Below are 18,114 nucleotides of genomic sequence, written 5' to 3'. Positions count from 1 at the left end.
GGGGATGTGTTTGGGGTTTGTGCTGAATGGGGTTGATAATACAGAGGTGTTTTTGTTATTGCTGAGCAGAGCTTACAGAGCCAAGGCCTTTTCTGCTTTTTGTATGGCCACGCTGGCAAGAGAATTGGGGTGACACAGTTGGGACAGGTGACTGCAGCTGACCAAAGGGGTATTCTACACCATATAACATGATAGTATATAAAGGGGAGAGGAGGAAGAGGGGCTATTGGGAGTGATGGAGTGTGGATATTTGGAGCCTTCCCAAGCCACCATTACACGTGCTGGGGCCCTGCTCTCCTGGAGATGGCTGAGCACCTGCCTGCCCTGGGGAAGCAGTGAATTCACGCCTTGGTTTGCTTTGCTGGTGTGCATGGCTCTTGCTTTTCTTACTACACTGTCATTACCTCAACCCATGAGTTTTCTAGCTTTAACCCTTCGGATCGTCTCTGCAGTGCTGCTGTGGGGGACAAGTGAGTGCCTGTGGGGCTGGGCTGACAGCCGGGGTTACATCGGGATGGGCGAGGGGTGGGGGGACCGGCAGATGCTCCAGGGCAGGGCAGAAGAGCCCCTGACACCTGCCCTGCCCCCGCCTCTCCTCAGGGACCCCATCCACCTACCTCGGGCTTGTCCTGGGCTGCGCTCCTCTCGAACCACGGCCAAAATGACAGCCACGCCTGCGAGATGCGGCACTTGGACGGAGGGCTGAGGCGAACCCTGAGGAAGAAGATGCGGGGGGCACCCGACATCTCCTTTCCCTCTCCCACAGCCCGGCCGTGCCCACCTCAGCTTCCCCTCAGCCGGCACCGGCAGCGGCCCCGCCCGAGCCCCCGTCCGCCGCTAGGCGGCGCTGCCCGCGCCGCGGAACGCGAGGCGACGCCGCCGTGTTCCCGGGGGGACGCGGAGCAGGCGGTGCGCGGCGGCGGGCGGAGCGCTGAGCGCGGCGCACCGCGTCCCGGCGCGAGCGCGATGGCGGCGAGCGGCAAGGTGAGGGCGGGGGCCGGGGCTCCCCGTGCGGCCTGTGCCGGGACACCCACACGCGCCCGTCCCTGGCACCGGGTGCCTCCTCCCCGTGCTGGCCGCCCAGCCGCTGCCGGTGCAAAGCTGAATAGCTGAGAGGGAGTCAATGTTCCTGCTTTAGAGCAGCAGCAGTGACTGGCATTGCTCTTCCTAGAGTAATGATAGAACTGGTTTTGCTCTGTTGGAAGTGCAGTCTGTGTGCGTGGTGCGTTTAAGGGAACTTAGTGGTGAAAGCTGTGTTCAGGTCTCTTGTGATACCGGGGAGTTGAGTAAAGCTGTTAAACGCAGCTTTATGTGTGCTGCTGTAGCCATCTCTGTCTGTGCTTTATTGTAGCTGCTTCAGCACCGAGAGGTCGGAGATAAAGGCAGGCTTGTTCCGTATCGCCCTTGTCAGTCCTTGAGCAGACAGGCTGGTGTAGCTCAGGTGCTGTCCTGCGGTCGCAGGTCACAGCTTCGGGCCAGTGTCGCTCAGGACCCTGCACCTGCTCCTCTGCTGTCATCCTGCTGTCTGTGAGGAGAATTTTACCCCTTTTGGACATCGGGATGGATTTGGCTGCCAGCCACTGTGTGTTTTCGGGGAGCACATCACCAAGCCAGGGAGGGTGTGCAGCTGCTGCTGTGGGTAGCTACAGTAATTCCTCAGGCTGGAGGTGGGCACTGACAGGGCTCTTGTGAGGGCGCCGTGCAGCCTCTGGAGCTGCCTCTGCTCCTCTGAGCTTCTGCAGACCTGGCTGACTCAGGCACTTATTCCCAGCTCCCAGGCAAGCCTGGTGAAGGCAGGGTGAGGAGTAGAGTGCTGAGACTGAGTGTGACCTGCTGGAGAGCTCGTGGAGCTCTGCTGCTCAGCAGGTATTTGGAGTTGCCTGCAAGTCCTTATTCAGGGCTTAGACCAACATCTTTTCTCACTGTTCATCCGTTTTGCTTTGTAGACTCTACATCTTGTGTCACTTGACAGACTTAGGATCATTGCCCACATCCTTTTGCCAGCTTCATTTCTTCTGGAAGTGGATATATTTTGTGTTTTAAAACAAGTTAGCTGGCTCTAGCCTAGGTAATACCTGTGTTCTGGCAAATAATTTTTTTCAGGCAGTGTAACTTAATGTACTGGCAGCCCATCAAACAAGGTTTTGATGTATATTTAGGGAACTTTGGTTTAATCCATGAGAATAAATTTGAGCTGGCCTTGGACATGCAGGGCCTCATTTTGCTGAATGCCTCTTATAACTACCTTCATCTGGATGATTCATCAAGATAAGGGGAGTTTGTGAAAGAACTTTAGAGGACCTTAGAGTCAAATGAGAAATTGCAAAAAGTGATTTTATTTAATTCTAGTGTATAAAGCAATTCACGGGCAGACTTGGGCATTGTTTTGTATAGATCAGCTAAAGAGGTGATCAGAAATGCAAATGCATAGACTTAATGTGAGGGATTTAAGCCCCTAAATTGAAATTGGAATTCATCCTTCCAATTGTCAACTAAAATATCTGTTTAATTTTCTGGTGCAGAAGAGCCCTTAGATCCCTAATACATTCATTGGACTGTATAGAAATTACATGCCCTTTACAGGTTATTGTGTAACATAGGATTTTTTTTTATTTTCCACTGAAATGTCTGGAACATGGTACAGGATGAAATTGTTTTCTTTTCAGGGCAGTTATACCAGTTCTGTCTTCCACCATTGTCTCTTCTTAACAGTTAGTGTAAAAGAAAACACTTGTAATGGAGTTTGATTTTTAGGTTTTGTATGTACCCTTTTAAGTAATTATGCTTGGATTTTATTTTTTATTCTCACTCATTCTTTGCAGGTGGCAACAGTGCTGTGCCTGGATGTAGGCCCTACAATGAGCAGCTCTTCCCCTGGTGAAGAGTCTTCACTTGAGCAAGCCAAGAAGATTATGACAAAGTTTGTGCAGCGACAGGTGTGTGTGACTTCATAAGTGTTAAAAACATCTGTGAAACATTTTCCTCATTTACTGATAATTGAAATAAATGAGGAATGAGTGAGAATTAGTCTCTGTGTATGCAGGAGTGACAGGGCTCTCTGTTTCAGCTGTATTTTTTGTGCATGAGATGTGCCAGTTGGGTCGGTCACCCTTTTTCTTTAGGGCAGTAGAAACTTTTAGGGAAAAGAATTGCTTTTCTCTTTCTGTAAAATATTTCAACAGTTATTAATTGCCACACAGAAGACTCATTTTGAGGACTGAATCAACCAATTTTATTTGTTTTATCCCAGATAGCCTCTTGTAAATTTGTTAGTTTAATCATGTCTAACTTTGTGATCTCACTGTAAGTTGACATTCTGAGTGGATAGCACCGAATAAATAAAAACCAGTAAATCTGTTGCAATTGAAGCTTCAGAATTAATTCAGCTTGCTCTAATCTGCCTAACATAGTTGTGTGTGAATCTACCTGTGTTTTTATACCTGTTTTGTGTTCTCTGTATCTGCAGGTTTTTGCTGAGAGTAAAGATGAAGTCGCTGTAGTTCTGTTTGGCACTAATGGCACTAGAAATGGCCTTGCCAGTGAGGATCAATACCAAAACATTACTGTGCATAGATCACTAATGCTGCCAGATTTTGATCTGCTGGAAGACATTCAAAGTGTGATTAAAGCAGGCTCTAAACAAGCAGACTGTATCCTTTTACTGAAGAGCACTTCTTGAGCTGATTCAGCTACGTAGGAGACAGGAAGTCAGTGTTGCAAATTTGGGCTCAGCCTCCCAAGTTTTAACTACTATCAGAGTTGAGCTAATTTGTGGTTGTAAGTTTGTCCAAAAGCAGACTGAGCTGCTTTTTGACGTTCTTTTAGGCTAACAGATGTAGCCTTGGCCTTAAAAGGAATCATTGCTTTTATGAAGCGTTCTGTTAATTAGAGAGAACAAAGATAGTAATATAATTTTAGGCTTCAAATAAGGCATGTATTTTTAAAATAGCATTACAGAACTTGGTTTATGCTTTTTAATAAAAATGTTGTTTATGAAGTAAGTCAGCAGAAGTTCCAGAAACCAGGCTGTCGTGGTTTCAACCCAGCTGGCAACTCAGCTTCACACAGCTACTTGCTCATTCCCCCACCAGTTGGATGGGGGGAGAACTGGAATGGTAAAAGGGAGAAAACTCGTGGGTTGAGATAAAGACAAGTTAATAGGGAAGTTAAAAGCTGTGCACACAACCAGAGCAAAACAAAGAATTGTTCAAGGGAAGTTAAAAGCTGTGCACACAAGCAGAGCAAAACAAAGAATTATTCGCTGCTTCCCCAGGGCAGGAAGGTGTTCAGTTATCTCCAGGAAAGCAGGGCTCCATCAGACTGAACAGTTACCTGGGAAGACCAACACAGGAACTCTGAATATCCCCCCTTCCTCCTTCTTCCTGCCAGCTTTACATATTGAATGTGATGCCAGGCTGTGGGATATCCCATAGGTCAGTTGGGACCAGCTGTCACTGCTGTGTCTCCTCCCAACTTCTTGTGCCCCCCCAGCCTCCTCACTGGCAGGGTGGTACAAGAACCAGAAAAAGCCTTGGCTCTTGCAAGCACTGCTCACCAACAACTACAACATCCCTATATTAATATCACTGTTTCCAGCACAATTTCAAGACACAGCCTCATGTCAGTTCCTGTGAAGAAAACTATCTCTACTTCAGAGGAAGCAGAATAGCAGTTTCAGATTGATTTATTTATAAAGTATTTCTAACATTGCCAAATATTACTCCCTGGTTTGAATGCCATTCATGTTTGAATGTGTTCTGCTCTTAGTTACATGTAAGGTGAAGAGTTTTAAAGGGTGATGTATATAGTGTTTGTTTCATTTACACATTTACGTTCAGGTCAATTTCCTATGTTGTCTCTCTCTGGCCATGAAACGATTCCTGTGAGCTCTGTCCAGACAGTCAGAGATGTTTCAGAGAAGTGTGCAGTCACTCAGCTGGCTCACACATTCGCAATGGACATTGTGATGAGGAAGAAATGAAAAGCTTGTCAGATGCAGGTGGTTCAAAGAAAAACTTGCATGAGAAAATGATATGTATTGAAATTTTGTTGGTGGATTCAGAGTAACATTCTAAAAGTTAGATTGCCTCTTCATGGACTTCAGCCTCTCATTGTCAGTTGAGAGGCTGGGATGTGAAGTAGTCTTTTTAGTGTTCCATTGGGTAAGTGGGGCAGAGACAAGATCACAATACACACAAGTTATACAGGAACCTCTTGCACATCAGTTATTTGAAAAGTCTTTTTCTCAAAAGAGTATTTCTTAAATAAAATGCATGTTTGTCAGTCTTTGAGAGGGAGTGAAAATGTAAAATTGTTTTATGCAAGAAACTCTATTCATTATTTGATTCATATTCTGAGATTTTTCTTAATTTTGCCTAGTTTTGGATGCTATTATTGTGTGTATGGACTTGCTTCAGAAGCAAACAATGTGAGTATGTAACCCAAGGGCTTATACAAAAGTCTGACTTTGCACTGGTGTTTTCTTGTCAGTCTTATATTTACTGTATGTACAAACATAGGAAGTGCTTTCTGAAAAAAAAACCCAAGCAAACATTAAAGTTCAACAGGACACTACAGAAGTTAGTCTCCAAAGAATCCTGATGAGACATCTGACTTGTCCAGACAACTGGAGAGCTTTCTGAGGCAACTGGCATCTCTGTAGTGGAGCCATGAGAGTGTTAGTGCCATTATAGAAGGCACAAAGCCTTCCCTTTCTGTCACATTCTTTGTGTTCTGCTTTCAAAAACTGTTAACCTGGATGTTAAAATGCTTAGGAAAGGCTTAATAAATGCTACTGAATTTAAATATGATGGCACATTTTACAAAGAAAAAAAGAAAACAGAACTGGAAAGGTGAATTTGTTAAGCCAAAAATTTAAAGACTGTTGGAGATGAAGTGGCTGTTCGTAAATATGCAGGCTCTGGGAAATAAAGGTGTAATAGGAAAAAAACACTCTTTAAGCTGAGAAAAAATGTTGACATCGGTGTTACAAAGTTATCAGTGAATGTTCTTACGCTGGCAAGGTGTTTCTAACACATTGAACTAGTGGTGCAGGGAAAGGAAGGTAACTGCATTTCCTTTCAAACCAGAGTTTGATCATGTTTCTGAAAAGGTTATATGATCTAACTGTGAGTGCAGAAGACTGGACTTGGTGATGCAATTTATATTTTTATGAATAAACTAATCAATGTGGAAAGCTGTATCCCTTTAATGGTTAAAACTGTGTTGTGGATGAAAATTACTGTATTTATGGCATTGTAGTCCTGAATAGTTGTGGAACACTGGGTTTTGTTGTAGCCTGTATACACCAACCCCTTTGATATGGAGTTTGCCTTATTTGAGAAAATACTATAGGGTAAAAACCTCAAGAAAATCACTCTTATGTTTGATTATCCAGATCAAAACTGTACCAGTTCAACTGAACTTTATTCTGTCATTGGCCAGCCTTCCTGATCTGTACTGTTACTGCTTCTTAGTATATTAAGTAGTCTTGAAAGTCCATCTTCTCCAATGAATCTACTGAATTAGATTACTAAAATGGAACCCCCACCAGCAACAGTAATTTAAAATGCATTTTCACAAGAACAGACGTACAGCTGCAAAGGAAATAACCAGTGTAATCCATAAACAGCCTAACATATTTTATTAGCATTTTATCCACATTGATGAAAATTGGCAGACTTCCATTCATTTAGGTGTAGTTAGTGATTTATACAGTCACAGGGCTAGAATCCTCAATTTTAGGGTAGGAGGGAGAAAGGGGAATCATATAAAGATAAACACTTAGGATGAATAGTATAACCTATGATAGAACAACTTCTACCAAATAGGTTTATTTGCTTTATTTAATTTTACAAGGATATTTCTTTGGTAAAAGTAATTACAAATATATTATTTTTGTTATTATGTTTAAGGAAATAATTTTAAAATGACCTTATAATATTTTTAATATGTGTAAATGTTTTTCTCTATTTTAAGAGGAAAGAAATATGAGAAGAGACACATTGAACTGTTTACAGACCTTAATAGTCCTGTCAGTGAGGATCAGCTGGGAATTATCATTGCTAACTTGAAGAAAACAGGAACTTCACTTCAGTTTTTGTAAGTATGAAAATGGCTGTTATGTACTACGCTATCTTTTAAAGGAAAATTATTCTTTCTTAATAATTATCTTGAAATAGCTGGTGATCTGCTGATGTGTGGTCTCTTCAGAGGTGTACAATGTAATATGATTATTGTAAGTATTTCTGTCTGTTGTATATACTTTGAATTCCACTGATGAGCCAAGTCCCCTTGGTTAAATAATGTGCAAATAAATTAAGATGATAGCTTCTTCTCCACTTAAGCTTATAGCTTAGAGCCAAAGTGTAAAATGGGAGACAAAATAAAAATATAAGCAGAGAATTAGGAAACAATAAGCCAAAAATAGCCTCAGAACAGTGGTTTTGTCACAGCAACAGCCTCGATCCTTTTAGGTAAGGACATTACTGGGAAGAAATAATGAGGTAGTGTTGCAGATATTAATAGCTTGATTCTGGTGTCAATAGAGGAGCAGGTCTGAAGAGAAGGGTTGTATTCATAATGATGGGCTTGGAAGAGTGAAGCAATGGCTTAAGTGTTCAAACAGGAATCCCTTGATTGTCATGCTGTAGATATAGGCAATGATCCAAATATCAATGGTGGTGTTAAGGTCTGTATGTGATGGCCACTGGAAGCTGTTGGCCTTCTAGAGGAGTTTATTTAAAAGCAAACTTTGTGGCTGTCTGTAATAAATACTTTCACAGGAGAAAGTTAAAGCCCTAGTTTTACCTCTGACCATGTACTTTTACCTAGATCCAGCATTCTGTAAGGAACAATGTTGTGAACTTAATAATGAATTCATTTAAGTCATTAGCCAACCCATCTGGAAGATAAAAGAGGGGTTAGGTAGGAAAATATGACTGAAAATCATGGTCTGATCCTTCACAAAACATCTTTGCTTTTGCTTAGGGGAGGCTGGGTGCAAAACTGTCAGGTTCTGTCTACACAGGAAAAACAGGTACACTTCCAATGTGACGTGCCCCTCCTGGCTTATTTGAGCTGTTGTTGGCACTGGAGGCAGTAGAGGTGCATCACCATGAATCTGAGTACCTCTGCCAGTCAGAATGCATCTTTTGGAGCCCTGGTATTCAGCTGCTGCTTCCCTGTCTGTGAAGCTGAAATGAAATGTTGCTGTTACAGCATTGGCTTCAGGTTTGCGCCCTGTCTCCCAGCCACAGGAGCAAAAGATTATTTGATTTTTACTTGCACAAATGTAAAACACTTGTTTAAAAAAAATTTCTTGCTAAACCTTTTGTTATAACCTATGCTTCTATGTCATATGTCCTGATCATAGACTAGGTTGTAACTTGCAGCAGAGAGTTGGTTTTCCTCCCTGTTTGCAGGTGCTGAGCACTGTGTAGTGCTGGGTATTATGTACTTCTCATCACAGTAGTCTCTGGGTATTGTATAGTGAATGTAGCCTAACTTTACCTAGGTTTGAAGCTTTTTGATATTGCCATGTCAGCTTAAAAATACACTTTCTATATTTTGTCAGTGGAATCTGCTTCCTAAAAAGGTACCGAACACTTTGTTGAAGCTTGATCTTTAATTTTACTGTATGTGACACTATTGTGCATAATGTAAACTCTGCTTATTATCAGTTGCTCCATGGATAAGTTTACACTATTGTGCATAATGTAAACTCTGCTTATTATCAGTTGCTCCATGGATAAGTTTAGTGAGGATTAATGAGGTAGAATATGATAGAGATGTGTAGGCTGCTTTTTAAAAAACATAATACAGTGCTAAAGTTATTTCACTTTGTAGAAATGCTGTAAAAGGTATCATGTGGTTCATTCAGAATTGGATCAGATGAAAAATCTGCAGGTGTTTTCTGAGGCAAAGAGTTGAGGATCTTACACATCTTTCTCTACTGTGTTTGTTATACTTGGTTAACATTCCTGTATTTTGAAGAGCAGCAAAATCATTTTATCTATAACCCCTGGCTAAATTTTAAAATCTGAATCATGAAGTGCAGGAAAAATGTGTCATCTTCAGTCAGAAATTCACCCAGTGTTGTAAGCTATTAAAATCTCAAAGAATAACATTTGTTCCAGAAATACCTAATAGCTCCATGCAGAGAATGTCCTGCTTGCTGGCATTTGGAGCTGATAGAGAGTCACAGGCCTGGAACGGCCTTTAACAAGTCATGTGGAGCAATCCTCTGCTTCAGACTGGGTCAGGTGTGTGTCTGTCATTGCTGAGCAGTGTTTGTCTAACCTTCTGATAAAGATTTGCAGTGATGGAGACTCTTCTCTCTCCTCAGGCAGTTGGTTTTAGAGATTATGGTTTGAAATGCCTTTATCAGGTTTTTGACTATCTGACCCAACTCCATTATGTGATTGGAATGCAGGTAGAATACAAAGAACTGATTGTTTCCTTCTTTTCTGCAACAGCTTTTTATATTTAAGGCTGTCTTGCCCTCTAATTCCCTTCTCTACGAGCTTTATTTTGTTCAATCTCTTTTAATGGATCTTGCTTTCTAATCAGCGTTGCCTTTACTGTCTAATCTATTCCTGTATGTAGATGTCTTTATTGATGCACAATACCCAGAACTGGTGCATTGCTCTGGCCAAGATGTTACCAGTGCCAAGTAGACTTGAAATACTGCTTAATTTGTTTTGCAAGTCCTGTGGCTCTTTATACATATGTCTTCAGCTAGATAGAAATCGTTGATCTTAAGAACATTTTTGTTTTGTTTTTCTTGGTTATTTTAATAAGAAAGAAAGTCAAATTAACTGCTTCTTCTTTTGTTCTTAGTCTGCCATTCCCAGTGAGTGTTGATGATGGAAGTGGAGATACAAGTGCCAGTGTATGTGCTCCTATGCACAGAAACTCTTTTCCAGTAAAGGGTTTAACTCAACAACAAAAGCAAGGTGTTGACGTGGTGAAGAAGCTCATGTATACTTTGGATGAAGAAGGAGGCCTGGAAGAAATTTATACTTTCAGGTAAATTTGGCTAATCCTAGTTATTGTACTATAGCTGTACTTCCTGATTTCTTCTCCAAAAGATGAAGTTAAGTAATCAGTTGAAGTCAGTGGGTTTTATGACTTACTGTACCCTCAGTCCCCTTCATACAGCTTCTTCAGTGGCTTTAGAATAAGTAAAAGAGTGTAGAGATTTCAGGGGAAAATTAATTTTCTATATCTATATTTAAATTTTAAAAAAAAACCCAGTTTCCTTCCATCTTTAGTGTTGGAGGATTTTTGAGGGAACATTTCTGTAAATGTAATTTCAAAAACGTTTTACAAAGAGATGTAATTTGTGGCATAGTTCAGCTTGAATATCTGCATTTAATGGTAGCCTTTGTTCCTTGGTTGCAGACTACTTTTAGCTCACTAGTTTGATAAACTCCCACGAATTCTTTGAGTAAATGTTGTTTGTTGAATCCTGCTCCTTAATCACAGTCTACTGTGCCACTGTGACAAACAATACACTTTTTTATTTTTCATTTTTCTTGCATTAGGAATGCAAGAATTTAAAGATGATTTTTCACTTCTTGTTTTCCCTATGAAAGAATAAAAGTTTGTGTATCTCTGAAAAACTGTAGCTAATGATATATCCAAGACTTTTCTACATAGGTGTTGTCTTGGCTGGGAAACAGGCAAAATGCACCTGCGTGCCTTATCATAGACTGAAGTTACTGTCTCAGTAGTTCTGTTCTACAGTCAGGAAAAGTGATCTTTTAGACAATGTGATTTTCAGGAAGTTTAGCAGACTACAGCTGTAATGTTATTATCAAATGTGATTTTTAGATGAGGGTCATCCCTGTAGGTTTGTATGCTGTAATTCATCAGTTTATTTGTGGGATTTCCTTCCTTCCTTCCTTCCCCCAGCTCAGCTGGTCAGCTTTGCACCTCAGCAGCCAGAGGAGCTGCTCCTTGAGCATTACTGTGCATTAGTGAAAAGACATGTGTCACTGTGTCTGTGTTGTGTACTAGTCAGCAGAGCAGTCTGAGTCGCTAGAAAAAAGCAGACTTTGTCCCTGCTTCAAAGACTGCACAGAAAAGCAGAATCTTTCCTGGCCCATTTATCCTTTAGGATAATCCATATGCATGAACCTACCATGTGGCTTGTCCTCTTTATACTTTCTTTATCACAGACTCTTGCTACTTTACAAGCTGTCTTTGTGCCATACTTTCAGGGGAAATCCAAAATCTCTGGATAAATAGGCATTTGGCTAGTAGATTAAAGCTTTAGTTGGGAAAGTTGTTAAAGAGTATGTGAGGTTTTAGATGCAATTAAGTTGCTTATCAAGCTTTAAGAAGTCAGCTTTGCAAATCTGTCATGATAATTGGCCAACGCAGATACACTCTCCATTTTCCTAGATTAATTATTCCTGCTGGTAAAAATATTTCAACTCTTGTAAAAATAAATTAGCCATGCCAGGAAAGTGAGTGAGGAGGTTTTGTTGTGATTTTTTTTGTTATGATACTTGGCCTATTAGACAGGATGTATTTCTGCTGCCTCTGGGTTTTGGGGGAAGGGATTGCAGAGCAGAGGAGAAAGGTTGTGTTCATAAAATACAAGCTGAAATGTATGTTTGCAAGGTTTTATTGACTGGGTCATCTTTAATTAAAGGCAGCATTTTTCTTCTGTAAATATAAGAAATTAAAGGACAGAGATAATAAATTGAGCTTAAATTACATCTTTTGGCATTTGGCACTTATGTGTTTGATTTTTGTACTCATCCCTGAATGTATATGTTGCAGTACTCCTAATGATGTAGTACCATGTTCATTTTTAGAATCCTGTATTGATGTCTTTATTGGTAGCAAAAAAAATCTTCTCCTTTCTCTAAGGAAAAAAAAACAAACCAAAACTAAAAGAGAAATCCAGTGTTTATCTCCTATAAAAATCCCAGTGTGTTTTTGCCTCTCATTGTGCTTTTAGAATTTAAAAAAAACTCAACCCTGTTTGTACTAGGAAAGCTGGAAAGTAGAATACCAAGCTGAATTCTCTACTGATCATTTTAGGAGTTGATCTTGATTTCTGCCAGACAAGTGCTTTAATCAAGAGAATGGTGGATTCCAGGTTTTATTATAATGTGAAAAAGAGGAGTTCAACTTTTTTGTCTTTGCTTTATCATGCAATAAAAGAAAAAAAAAAAATTGAGCTTTCTCTGTGTTGGAATTTTACAGCCAAATTGCCAATACAGTTTATATTAGCTGAAAGCTGTTCTGGGGGGCAAAACTATTTGAATTCACAATTATATATTATAAATTACTGTGAGTTGTTAATTTTGGACTCCATTGCTAAAAGTTGTGCAATTAAGTTTAACACTTTCCAGTATAAATTGATTACGGTTCCTTTTTTTGTGGTTTTTTTTTTTAACTTTATATCTGCTGTTTATGCTAGAAATAGCTGAAGTAACTTCTTTCACTATGCCCTTAAATTAATGAGTTCACTAGAACTGTATAAAAAAAAGTCAAAAGTTAATTTCTACATAAACAAAATCCTGTTAATTGAAACTGGAATCTTTATTTCTTCAGCTTCACTATAGAAAGCATTTTACCACTTAGAGAGCTTTTTCTAATTTGTGTTGTTCAGTTTGCTACATGCCCTAATTGGATGAGCACAGAAAAATGGAAAATGCTTAAGAAGCAATTGTGTGGCTTTATCACTAGACCTAACACAGTGCCTTTAAGTCACACCGTCATAAAGGCTCAAGATGGGGATAATCTTCTGTACCACCTCTTTTTGTCATTCTCTTTTCTGACAGTGGGTAATGGTAAGATTATTGATACAGTTCATTTGTTTTATGCAGTCTTAGCTGAAACAGTTTGGACTCCTGCATTTCCTTAAGGAGAGTGTATTGTCTATAATACTTTATTACAGTTCACCAGAGTTCATTGCTGTTTTCCTGATCCCTTCATTTAGAGAGAGCCTGGAACGTCTTTCAATGTTTAAGAAAATGGAAAGGAAGCCTATGCCTTGGCCCTGCCAGCTCACTATTGGTCCTAATTTGTCTATAAGGATTGTGGCCTACAAATCAGTAAGTGTGTAAGGTCATATGTTCTAGTGTAATTTGGCAGCAAGTTAGGTGCAACTACATGTTATTTTTTTCCCTTAAAGCCAAGAAAATAAAGATAAAACAACATCCAGATAATTATAATAGAGATTTTTGTTTGGTTAGAAGCCAGTACATCTAAAATTCTGGTTCCCACAGCAACTTTAACTTCACCATACATGTTAAATAACTAACATTCATAAGGTACAGAAATAGGAGTAATTGCTGTCTGTGCTGGCACTTGGTGGTATTGAAGTTGATGACACTGATTAAGAATGCTGTGATTGAAGATTTACATTCAGCATCAGTGATATGTGAGACTTTATATATATTTCTTAAACCCTAGGCATGAGAAGAATTTTGGACATGTGGGTGTAAATGTTTTACCAGCCATTGTTTCAAATCACATCTGTTGTTATTTCAGACTTGGAATAAAAGGTCTGATTTTCAGCTTGTTTGTACTGTTTGGCAAAGCTTGGGTCCAGTCTGTTTCTTACAATTTATATGGTTCCTTTAATCAGTGCTAAGAACAAGTAAGTGTGTTTAAAGGCAGAAAAAGTGCAAATTTCTAGTTATAGAATAGTTAATAACTGTGTAGTGTGGCAATGTTGATGGATCTGGTGAGATGGAGTTTAATTGTTTTGTTATTTCAGCATGAGACTGAGCCTGGTATTATGAAGATGAAATATATCTGAATTCTGAGAGCTGGGTATACTAGCCTTGAAAGACATCAACTTTCTATTTATAGTTATTAATAATTTTTTTATTAGGCTATTGTGCCAGACCAGTGCAAATAGCTGGAAAGAAAAAAGTCTCTTCCCAAAGATGTTTACACACAAAATAAACTAAGTTTGGGAGAATAAGCAACATGAACTGAGTGACTGGCCTGAGATCATACAGCAGTCATACTGACATAATCTATTCTGTCTTTACTGTTTTCTGCTCAGCTCTACATTTTTCTTCTCATGTACTAGCTATACCATCAATTTCACTTAAGCAGAGAGAAAAGAAAGCAGTTTTATTTCCCTGTAGTTGGGAAACATTCACTCATTTTAAATACTTATTCCCCTTCCAAGTCCCATAATGCAACTGGGATCTTTTTGCCTTTTGGGGAAGTTGCAGTGATATAAGGTATTTTTATCCTGTAGTGTAGTAAGCCTGATGGAAAACTTGGCCAAGCAAACTGAGTGAACGTTGAGTCTTACTGTATCTTTAACATATTCCTTAATGCTTTGTCAAAAGTATTTGTACAGTTGGAGGTAGTAAATTGCATAGCAAGCAAGTTACATGGTATCCTGTGACTCAAAGACTTCCACGAATGGCTTAACCTACAGGTTTAATGAATAAGCAGGACAGGTGTGCTGTCAATGTGCTACACTCCATGTGTTAGGTCTCATTCAGATGAAGCAATGCTGAAAGCACTATGGTGGCAGCCAAAGATGCATTATTTGGCAGTCTTTATTAGTTCTTTATTGGCAAAACAATGCTGCACTCAGGCTAAGGATTTTTTGTGTGTTCTGGTAGTACTCTGGATCCCATTGAAGTGTTAAACATTCCTTTTCTTTGAATTTTGATACCAAGGTCACAGAAGAGAGGGTGAAAAAACTTTGGGCAATTGTGGATGCTAAAACCCTCAGAAAAGAGGATGTGCAAAAAGAAACTGTTTACTGCTTGAATGATGATGATGAGACAGAGGTTCAGAAAGATGATACTATTCAAGGTACGACATCTTTATGTGCACCCTGATGACAAAGGGAAGATAATGGCTTGGACTCTTAGGTCATCTAAGGGCCCCTTAGTGGTTTTAGAATGTGAGCCCTGTAGGCTGGTGGAACACAGAGACTGTTACATGAGATTCTTTGTTTTCACATATTTTGAAAAATCTTACTTTGCCAGTAGTAGCAATAATAATAGGAATAATAATGACAATGGGAATAATGATAATAGAACTAACAAGAAGAAGAAGAAGAAGAACAGGTGGAGCTTAGAAGGCACTACAGCTCTCTGAACTACGTGCTGTGGCAGGCCATACCTCAGTTCTGTAGTGAGTAGTTCTGCTACCACTCTTCCATTTTTAGATCTTCAGTTGTACTGATAACGTCAATGCTTTCTTAGTGCTGCTTTTTTGTAGATGAGCAACTGCTCTAGTTATTCTGCACTTGGAAAGATGAAGCCATCAAAGGAGGGTTTAGTGTTCAGGAGTACTAGCTTTGCTGTACTCTAACAGGATCAATCTGAAGTAGTGGTATGCAACATACTTTTTATGACCTGCAGCTTCTTTCTGAGCAGATTAATTTTCTTAGAAGACTACAGGCCCCAGAAACAGCAGGAAATAGCCTACTTACTTTTAAAAATTGAATTAAGTAAATGTGTTTCATTTTTTTGTGATTGTATAGATGTATTTTGTTACTGGTTTTTTTCCTTTCCTTTGCTGTTTCAATCCCACACAAGTAGGGCAAGTATATTAACTATAAAGAAGAGAACTATTCAGATAACAGTGTAAAGAGTGCTGTCAGATGAATAACATAAATTGAAAATTAGAATAATCTGTATTTTTAAATTTAATCTATTTCAATTTTACATTCATAGGTGTTTCATAGCAGTATCAGATAAAGTCCCAATGACAATGTAACCTTCTTTAAGAAAAAAAGTGGTTAAAAGATGGTCTAGTTATGTTTTACAACTTCAAAACTGTGTAAAAAAAAAAACAAAACACTTCTTACAGAGAATGCATTTTGAAGGGTTTGTGACTATTCTCAGCTAATCTTCTGACTGCTTAAGTTAGTAAGTAGTTGTGGGATACTAGTAAAAAGAAGTGGTGAGCAGTTCAGTGTGAACAAAAGAGAGAAAAGATTTCCCTGACATTGGTGTGGTATTTCTAATGCTAAAAGAGCTACTGATGTCTCCTGGACTTTTGTGAATCTTTTGAGAAATGTCATAATTAGACAATATTTTGTATTTGCAGAGCCCATACTGAAATTTCTTTCATTCTGTGTGTTTGCTTTTCAGTTTGTAGAAAAATATATCTGCTTATAGGTATTTCATATACAGGGATTTATCTCTGTTACGTTCTGCTTTCTTCACACCTGAGGATATCATCCTTAGTCTGTGGCAACATAATAAAGTGATGACATTACAGGGAGGGTATTGGAAGCTGAGATAAGAGAATAAGCAGTTGGAGCAGATAATGCCTCTTAAGAAGTTACAGCTTCCTATTTTGTGGACATATACTTGTAATGTATGGCATGGGAAGTAAAATACAGAAATATATAAAAAGACCAGTTATGCATACAAGAGTGTTTTGGTTTTCCATTGTAAACCTTGCTTCTACTGTTAGCACATTTTATTTTCTGAATTTCTTCTGGTGTCACCTCGTGTGGTATGATTTGTGGTATGTTTGAGGTTGCTTGTATTATGTTTACAGAGAGTGTTGCAATCTCTTTGCTGAAATCTATTCTGATTTGCTTAAATCTATTCTGTGAGCGTAACTTTGTTAGGCAAGATGTTCCCTTATTTTCTTTCCTGCTCTCTGAGAGTACTTGTGTTACATAAAATGATGTACAAGGAGTGCAACTGCTGTTCGTGAAGTACAAAATGTGTCTATGGGTGCTTGGGTTTTTTTTGCTAACAGGGAAAGTAATTTGATGAGCATGTGTGGAACGTAGCTGTGGGCCATGAATGCATTGTTAAAATATTCAGAGAGCTAATTTCAGTGTTAAAATTGTAGGCCCATATGCTTACCAGATGCTCTTCTCTTGTTCTCCAGGTTTTCGGTATGGGAGTGATATAGTTCCTTTTTCCAAGGAAGATGAAGAACAAATGAAATACAAAACAGAAGGAAAGTGTTTTTCTGTCTTGGGATTCACTAGATCCTCTCAGGTGCGATACTAAATGTCTTCCTATTCAGCTTTCTGGGTTATTCAAGACAATTGATCTTGGTTTGAATTCAGTAAAGTCATGGTGTTGTATTGGGTTTCAGTATTGGGAATGGGGCATCCCTACTCAGGTATGCAGGGGTGACTTATTTGCTGATTGTAGTACATGTAAGCAATATATGGTCTTGTGAAGGAGAGAAGCGCATAAATGTGGCCACTGGTCCCTCAAGTGAAGCCAGAGTCAGTGAAGTCAGATCTCTGCTAAGAGGAGACAGAGGTACTGTGGTCTCATTGCATCTCACAGACTTTAATAGTCTGTCTTCTGTTTAGCTCAGACAGCAGCCTTTCTGGGCTTTGTCCAGCCAAGAGTATGGCTGCTTCTTAAAAGAAGCTTCTGCCTCAACATTAAAGTGATTTTAAAGCAAGCCTGAACTGACTCCGTTCATTCTCAATTCCATAAGGATTAGTTTATGAACCATGACTGGTCTCTTCTTTCTATTGTGACAAAACTTAAATGTAGGGAAGACTTCCTAGACAAAGGTAGCATAATTCAAAAACTCTCCATATTTCCATGAGATGCGCAGTGTTTGTGATGCACTTACTCTACTTGTGGTATTGGCTTTGGTGTTTGTTGTCCCTGACAGTTGTAAGAAACTTACTTTGAGCAAGTACTTTAATAAAAGTTACCCAGCACAAGGTGATTTCCTTCAGAAAATCCAGGACTTAAGCATTAGTAAGGCCTTAGGCGCAGGCTTAACAAAACTGTCCTTGAAGAAGGACACATGAGGAGAGAGTACAGAGATGTGAGTGCCAAGTAATGCTGTGAATGTTAAGCTGTGCCCCGTCTTTTTTCTCTGAAAAAGTTTCTGACTGAAACTTTACTCATCTTGGAGTTACCCACACCCATTCCTCTTCACCAGTCAAAACTGAAATTAAATCATAGGACAGTTCTATACCTTCACTTCTGAGAGCTCCCAGCCCTCCTGCTATTAGAAATCTCTCACTGAACAAAGGACTCTTGATAAAGGCTAAGGCATCATCACCTTTAGAATGAAGGAAATATGCTACTGAAATAGGAAGCATCTGTGGGAGCTTACTCCCAAATGGATGTAACTAAACATCTTCTTACTTTACAGTACAGGTGTCAC

The 18,114-nt window shown here is 39.5% G+C and overlaps 1 protein-coding gene across 1 annotated transcript in view; it reads left to right on the top strand.

The window, feature by feature from the left end:
* Window positions 1-931: 931 nt before the first annotated feature.
* Window positions 932-18,114, top strand: part of XRCC5 (X-ray repair cross complementing 5) — a 50,166-nt gene continuing 32,983 nt past the window's right edge. The window contains exons 1-9 of the mRNA XM_041409221.1: window positions 932-984; window positions 2,823-2,936; window positions 3,467-3,650; window positions 5,380-5,428; window positions 6,979-7,101; window positions 9,841-10,029; window positions 12,962-13,076; window positions 14,673-14,811; window positions 16,858-16,970. Coding sequence (XP_041265155.1) covers window positions 967-984; window positions 2,823-2,936; window positions 3,467-3,650; window positions 5,380-5,428; window positions 6,979-7,101; window positions 9,841-10,029; window positions 12,962-13,076; window positions 14,673-14,811; window positions 16,858-16,970 — 1,044 coding nt within the window. The 5' untranslated portion in view covers window positions 932-966. The remainder of the gene's footprint in view (window positions 985-2,822; window positions 2,937-3,466; window positions 3,651-5,379; window positions 5,429-6,978; window positions 7,102-9,840; window positions 10,030-12,961; window positions 13,077-14,672; window positions 14,812-16,857; window positions 16,971-18,114) is intronic.

This window comes from Onychostruthus taczanowskii, unplaced genomic scaffold (genome assembly GCF_017590055.1).
Source record: "Onychostruthus taczanowskii isolate IOZ18803 unplaced genomic scaffold, ASM1759005v1 scaffold10, whole genome shotgun sequence".
NCBI lineage: Eukaryota > Metazoa > Chordata > Aves > Passeriformes > Passeridae > Onychostruthus > Onychostruthus taczanowskii.
Note: the sequence above shows the minus strand (reverse complement) of the source record. Positions and strands in the feature narration are given on the sequence as shown.